The 7,861-nt window shown below is 45.0% G+C and overlaps 1 protein-coding gene across 1 annotated transcript in view; it reads left to right on the forward strand.

The window, feature by feature from the left end:
- The first annotated feature begins 1,144 nt into the window (after positions 1-1,144).
- LOC103732010 (dimethylaniline monooxygenase [N-oxide-forming] 5-like) overlaps positions 1,145-7,861 on the forward strand; it is a 19,609-nt gene continuing 12,892 nt past the window's right edge. Inside the window, exons 1-2 of the mRNA XM_008830533.2 lie at positions 1,145-1,294; positions 1,843-2,014. Of these exons, the coding sequence (XP_008828755.1) occupies positions 1,880-2,014 (135 nt within the window). The 5' untranslated portion in view covers positions 1,145-1,294; positions 1,843-1,879. The remainder of the gene's footprint in view (positions 1,295-1,842; positions 2,015-7,861) is intronic.

Here is a 7,861-nt window from a genome sequence, read left to right on the forward strand (position 1 = left end):
TAGGAGAAAACAAACTTATCCATGATTTTAGAACAATAGCTGGTTGTGTCCCTTAGCTACTGGTGGGCACTATGGCATTGCAGACCAGGATCTGAAGTCTTACATCTGAGCAGCACTTTTTGTTTTAGGAACAAAATCATCAATGAGAAATAATTGTCTAAATAACATTTTATATGGACTTAAGCCTAATGTCTGGGAAGTGTAATCCCTTGAACTCTTAAAGAAATATACTGATCACTTTAATCTTTGGTTATACATTCCTCTTGGGTGTTTAAGACCATATAGTTTGCCTGGAACTCGCTATGTAGACCAGGCTGGCTTTGAACTCACAGAGATCTGCCTGCCTCTGCCTCCCAGTGCTGGGGTTACAGTCCTTTGCAACCATGCCTGGAGGCACTGAACCACCTTGAGCAACGTAGACTGAGGGAGTGGTACTACAGAACAGTGAGTGACTCCTGGCTTCAGTACTATCCTGCTCTCTACAAACCTTACACCTGTTAAGCTGGAGCCCTGTGTTAGAGGTGCCCTCATCCTTATCCTGCCAAGATGAATCAAAAACCTATAATCATGACATCCGTGGTTCTATGTGACTTAATTCTTGACATTTTAAAGTTATATTTTAGAAGCGATGGTTCGTGTTTTTAACTGCTCACTTATGACTATGTGAAAGTACTTTTTTAAAGTGTTTATTTCACTGAAATCATCTCTGTATATGCTTTGGTCTCAGTGAGCTGCAGGCTTCTCTACTTAGTGCCTGATGAAATTTAAGCTGGTACAGTAGCATAGGTCCAAAACTGCCTGTGAGGAGTGTGGAGAGGAGAAGAGACCGGATCCAGCCCCCGTCTGAACGGATCTTAGAAAATCTGGTTTCTCCTTGTCAACGTTGGAGGAAGGTCTGCTCCTGAAAGGCTGTTTAGCTTTTTGTCAGGCCTTTACCTCTTTAAGATAAAACAGGAAGTTGAAAGTCCATAAACCAAGAGCCAAGAGATGGAGCTGGAGGAAAGCTTGGTCTCCAGGAGTGCATGCAACAATGGCTGAAAATCCGTGGTTACGTTGTCATCTTTGCTGTTTAATAAGTTTTTCTTTCCACCAGAAAGCAGATCCAACTGTTTTCTTTGCGTTTAGGGAAGGAAGATGCACGCCCTCGGTGGGCGGGTGTTGACTCAAAGGAGGTGGGGCGCCACAGCCCCTCCCTATTGGCAGAGCTGCTGTTTATACTTTTCTTTAATAGCACAAAGTCTGAGAGGTCACTGCGGTGAGGAGCCAGGTACGAGAGGAGCAGCACCTAGAGAAGGTACCTACCTGCCGCGAGCTTCCGGTGCACCCAGTCTCCCGCGCGCCCTGCTGCAGATGCTACCCACGCACTCAGCCACCCCTGCACCCTGCTACCCGCGCACCCACTCCCCCTACACCCTGCTCCCCGTGCATCCTGCTCCAAGTACTCCCCACTCACCCAGCCACCCGGGCACCCTGCTCCTGGCGCACCCAGCTCCCTGCACACCCAGCTCCCCCGCGCGCCCTGCTTCAGGTGTTCCCCACTCACCCAGCCAACCGGGCACTCTCCTCTCGGTGCACCCAGCTCCCTGCACACCCGGTTCTCTGCGCGCCCTGCTTCAGGTGCTCCCCACTCACCCAGCCACCCAGGCATCCAGCTCCCAGTGCCGCGACCTCCCTGAGGGCACCTCAACCTCCTGGTGCTGCGACCCTCCAGCCCTTGTCCCCAGGAGCACGTCACCTTAGCACATTTATTTACTTGCCATGGCCAAGGTCTTCCGCATAAAAGTTGAGCTGACATTTGGTTTCTGTCTTTTGTCTTCTTGTTTATTTGTTTGTTTACGACAGGTGACAGGGACCCTGTCAGCAAAGTACTCCAGAGACCATGACCAAAAAAAGAGTTGCTGTGATTGGGTCAGGAGCCAGTGGGCTCACTTGTATCAAGTGCTGCCTGGAGGAAGGCTTGGAACCAGTCTGCTTCGAAAGGAGTGATGACATTGGAGGACTCTGGAGGTTCCAGGTAAGATTGGACTCCCTGCAACTCCCTGCATGACACATTGTAACTCATGCTAAACAGTGACTAAATTCAGCCACAGCAGCAGTCACCTGAGGTTTCAGGCAGGTTTCTTTCTCTAACTGGCAACCAAGGGCAACAGAAATTGTTTTTCTCTTCCTGTTGATATGAAAACATACTGAGACTGGTTTCTTTGCTGAATTTTGCTGCTACTCAGGAAAGGAAATCTGTGAGGTGGCAAAGTTTGTTCCTCCTTGTGATAATAATAGACATGTCTGCATACAACTCCAGGAATCCCTGCTCAACCTTCACCTTTGTTTTCCATCTTTCATTAGAAAAAGTATTGGTGGGGCTGGGGAGACACATGGTTCAGTCTGTAAGTGCTTGTGTGGACCAAGCATGAGGACTGAGTTTCATTCCCAGCACTTAAGAAAAAAGTGTGAGCATGCAGCATGCCCCTGTAATCCCAGCAGTGGGAAGTAGACATGGGAGGATTCCTGGGACTTGCTGACAGCCAGCCTAGTAAATCTGCAAGCTCCGTGTTCAAGGAAAACCCTGTCCTAATAAATATGATGGAGGAAGTTTAAGAAAAATCCCAGCATTGACTTCTCCCTTCCACATGCACTACCCTGTTTACTTTAAGCGTGTCCTTCCCTTGAGAGGCCCAAAGTCCTTTGTCTTTGCAATAGGGCAGAGGGCACTTGCAACTCAGTTTTAAAGTTCAATTATTTTAATATGCATATTCAACTCAACAACTTATTAGTAAGAGTTCAAAATACTATTTACTGGAATGATAGCTATGCTTATTAAATGCCAAACAATATCAACAACCTTCATTGATTTCCAAACTGGCATGCATTGGACTTACTTTGTAATTTTAGCCCCTGTACTCTGTATGTAGACCAGGCTGGCCTTGATCTCACAGAGATTCACCTGCCTCTGCCTGCTGAGTACTAGGAGTAGCAGAATGCACCACCACACCCAGTTGGGGGGCTTACTTCTTAAATTCATTATCTGAATAGTATTGAACTGTCATAAGTGTGTTTCTTTTTTTTTTTTTTCCTTTTTTTTGGCTTTTTGAAGCAGGATCTCCTTGTAGCCCCAGCTGTCCTGGAACTCACTATGTAGGCCAGGCTGGCCTTGAACTCACAGAGATCCCCCTGCCTCCGCTTCCCGAGTTCTGGGACTACAGGCATGCGCTACCACGCCAAGCTGTGTTTCTTTTTTTATATATATTTTATTTATTATTTTTATTTTACATGTATGAATGTATTGCCAGCATGTGTGAAAGTGCACTTGCATCACACAATGCCCACAGAGGTCAGAAGTGTTGTATCCCCTGGAATTGGAGTTAGGGAGGGTTGTTAGCTGCCATGTGGGTGCTGGGAATTGAACCTGCATCCTCTGAAAGCGCTCTTAACTGCTGAGCCATCTCTACAGCCCCCTGGTGTATTTCATTTTTCATAAAAACTAGCCACCGGGAGTGGTGGCACACGCCTTTAATTCCAGCACTCAAGAGCCAGAGGCAGGCAGATCTCTGTGAGTTCAAGCCCAGTTTGGTCTACATAGCTAGTTCCAGGCCAGCTGGGGCTACAGGGAGAACTTGTCTCAAAAAGACCAAAAACGACAATAACAACAAACAATAGTAGTATTGACCAGCTATTTTGGAGTGGCTTCCTGACATTCCTGGGTTGAATAGAAGTACGGTCCTTTTGCACTGTAGCTCTGGACTGGAGAGTATATCCCCTCTTTGATAGCAGTCTTTATTCAGGTCTAGAATAGATCCCCTACCTAGACACTCATTCCTTCATCACAGTCTTTGGCATGGGTTGGAAAGGTTGCTAGCTTGTTCTTACTAATCAATAGAAAATTCTGCTCTTAAAATCCAGTCAAGCCATGGTATGGGGGTTAAGAACATGATCTTATAGTCAAGCCTTGTATCTGTCATCCTATAGAGTGTGATTTCGAGGAAATCATTTTCCTTCTCTGTGTCTACTGTTTCTTCATCTTTAAGAAGGAGCTAATGATTATACCCATGCTTGAAAGTTACCATGGGGGGGGGGGTAAGTGACTAAATAATTATACAGTCACTTCTAACAATGCTGGACATCCAGGGTTGCATACCAAATATTAATTCAGTAGGCCTAGATTGGGACCTGTGCTTTGGGGTCTCTGCTAAGCATCATAGCCAGGTTTGTCAGTTATCAGACAGGGGTGAAATCAACTGAGGACGGGAGGAGGTTCAAGAATATCCAGCATCCTGCCTGAGTATTAGATCTGTTATCTCTAAAGAGGCTTAAAGTGATTATTTTCTGACAGGAATTCAACACCTTATGAACTGGTTCCTTGAAAATCAGTAAGCTGTGCTTCATCCTAATACCCTGACATCTGTCAGGGCAGACCACACTGTGTGGCTAAGCATTCCATTCTAGGGCCCCTCCTGAAGCCCTGTACATATTAGCTTCAAAGTACACTCTATTTCCATGAGTCCCCGAGGAGCAAATTGTCCTGATGGCTCCTTAGAATGCTTGGGGCACTAGAAGGCTTCGTTCACACATTAGCCAGCCACACAGTTGTGGAACGTGAAGTATTGAGCGCCCATGATTGAATTAGACATTTCACAGTCTCATAGTGGTGTTCTGAAATTTTTCTGCACTGGAATCTGCCTCTTTCACACTCCCTTGCTACTTATTTGGAGTCTTGTGCTCCTTCCTTCAACTCTCTCAACTTTAATGAATTAACCAATGAATTATAGATGTCTTAAATAGAATTGATTCCCCCAGCACGGTGGAATTCTACCATTGTCCCCAGAATCCAAGGTTCCCATTCCTCTCCCTTGATGGTTCCCTGTTTTCTTTCCTTTTGGGTGCCACTACTTGTATTTTCTATTCTTTTTTTTTTCTTTCACCTGCCAGATAAATATCCCTGTAGACACCTTCATTTGTATTTTCCTATCTCTGTTCTTTATCTGTTTCATCTGCCAAACCTGCATTGCCGCCTCCTTTATAATAGACTAATACCTTATGATAATTTGTAAATTCTCTTCACGCATGGTGGCTGAACCAGGATGATTGCCACAAGTTTGAGGCCAGCCTGAGCTACATGGTGAGTTCCAGGCCAGCCAGGGCTACAGGTCTGTGGAACTTAACAAATATTGAAGTCATCCTGAGCATGGTGGTACACAATTTTAATAGCAACACTCTGGAGGCAGAGACAGGCACATCTTTATGAGTTTGACAGGAACCTGGTTTACAGAGCAAGTCCCAGGCTAACCAGAGATACTTAGTAAGACCCTGTCTCAAAAAACAAACAAACAAAAAAAGAAAAAGTAAAAAACACTGAAGTCACCCTCTATGAGATTTATTGACTGGGTTACAATAAAGCTCTACTAGATAATCATAATCCACAGTCATTGTGAAGGACCAGTATCTAACATCTTCTACCCCAATTTTCCAAGGTCAAAATTGAGGGTGTCATTGCATCCTTAAAACAACATTGGTACTAGTTTATTGAGCAAACACTTTCATATCTCTAAACATGAGGAAATTGAAATGTGTGACTTCCTGCCACTGCCCTGGGGCATTTTTCAGTTAGACTATCGATGGGCACAGAAAGGGCCTTTGAAGTGATGGATCCATTTATGTTATAAAATCTCTGGGGCCCACATACCACCTTGTACTAGCAGTTTTCAAACATATACACACACCAGACAAAGGATAATCTTTAGGGACCATCTTTAGGGACACAGGCCAGCCACTGGTATTTTTTTAAGCTTCTCAATTTGTTCCAATGTGTATAGAATAGTTCAAAGTGTCTGTTCATGGAACTCTGAGATTCTGACAAAGGAACGTAAGACTCACAGTGTCCTCAGTCCCCCCACTGAAAGGGAATTATTTTTCCCTTTATTCTTTTTCACTCCCTTCAACAGTTAGTAGGGCCAACACCCACTAGTTCTTCTCTTTCTTAAATACAGACTTCCTACTCACATGTGTGAACTGAATACTGAGTGGGAAATACAGTCAGGGAACAAAATTTGTAGTGGGGTGATGTATTCAGTGATGGCAGGAAGCTGTAAAGTTGAAGACACTTTTTCTCTCTCACTGACTCAGTGCTGCCATGGCCCCATTCTTTTATGAAGCAGTGGATGGCACAGTGATAAACTCTACCAACAATCCAAATAAGTAGTTGGAAGGGATGGCAGATTTTGGTTGGCACAAGATAATATTCTACTGCATTAGTGGCTTTAAAAAGAACAGAAATCTGTGATTACTGTCATGGAGAGAAGACCTGTAATCCAGTTTACCCATTGACCCCAACAGACCTGCTGTGGAAAGTGAGGGTCTGCGTCTTGTACTAAACCCTGAAACTTTGAAGAAAGGGGCAGACCTGTATTTGTCATCACATAACCTAATCTTTTCTTACACAGGGACTTTAGGAGTATATTTTGAATGAATAAAGTAAAATTCAGAAGAATACACCCTTCTCAAACATATTGATCCCCAAATGCTTTTGTACAAACACGTTAGGTACATGTTCAATTTTAGAGAGTTTTAGATTTATGGAGTTGATTAGGAAGATAGTCCTGAGTTCCCAAAATTCCCTTGTCTAGTTCCCGTATTGTTAACATATTACGTTTGTATGATATGTTTTTCATAATCAGTGAGCCAATACTAACGAGCCCATACATCATTCAATTAATTAGTACTTCCTGATTGCCAGGGTTCATACCAGCAACCCCCGGGCAGTGATGATTGGGGATGAGTAAGCACGCCGTTTGCCAGCCCATCCCGCCCCCAGTACCGGGAACACTCAGGTGCAATGGGGATCCTAGTCAAGCAGCAACTCATTTATTGCAGGTGTTACGGAGCTTATAAAGGCACCTGGAACTCCCGCCTCCCCCCCCCAAGGGTGTATGTTAAGGATCGTCAGGAGCTGATCATGCACTCCTCAGCAGTGTGGAAGTATTCTTCAGACTTTCAAAGCAAGCTAGGCTGTGTCCCCAGTAACTTCCTCTTGGACTTCTGCAAGGTGGGGCCTTTAGGTTCCCACATCTCCCCCCTTTTTATTTTCATTTTAAGGCCAGACTGACTTTATTTCATGGGTTACCCACCTCATAGATGGCTCGCTGAGGAGAGATGGCTATCTCCTTCCTCTAATCTTATGCATTTTTGCCTGTCTTAGGTTGTGTCACCTCTGACCAAGTCTTGGCCATCACTGGACCATTCGCCTGGCCATGTGCATGCCCTGTCTTAGGGGTGCTTGTCATGGGACATCTTACCTATCCTTGGCTAAAAATGCATCATGATTAAGGGCAGCCACATGGGTAATGCCAGCCTGTGATTGTCCTAGTCTCTGCCAAACTCAGTCAAACATGGACAACCAGAAGGGGTATATTCCTGGGGGAGTCCTCAATCATGAGGAGGTGGGCCTGGGCAGTTCCAAGGGCTCACTGTCACTGAATTATCTGGTAAAGACACTTAAAGGAAAGCATTATCAAGAGAAACCAAGCAAGTCATGTTGTAGGACAAAGAGGCTGACTGACAATGAAGCCAAGGAACTGGGTTCTTTACCTCAGATGGACACAAATAAAGAGAGGAATTTTGTCTCATGAACTATTGTCCATGGACCACCATCATGCTAGTCAGTCGGATCCTGGCCTACCCACTTAAGGTTTTTCGCAAGCACCAATATGGGGTTTGAATCTCCTGTAGGGTAGACACAGCCAAAGCCTCGACCCATGGTTAGCAATGGATCTGGGCCTTTCCATTATCCTGTAATGGGGTCCTTCCACCTTACACAGACCTCAGGTCTCTGCTCCTGTCGTCCCCAATGCTTCTGAAACCAGGATTCCAA

Source organism: Nannospalax galili, unplaced genomic scaffold (genome assembly GCF_000622305.1).
Source record: "Nannospalax galili isolate Female #2095 unplaced genomic scaffold, S.galili_v1.0 scaffold455, whole genome shotgun sequence".
NCBI lineage: Eukaryota > Metazoa > Chordata > Mammalia > Rodentia > Spalacidae > Nannospalax > Nannospalax galili.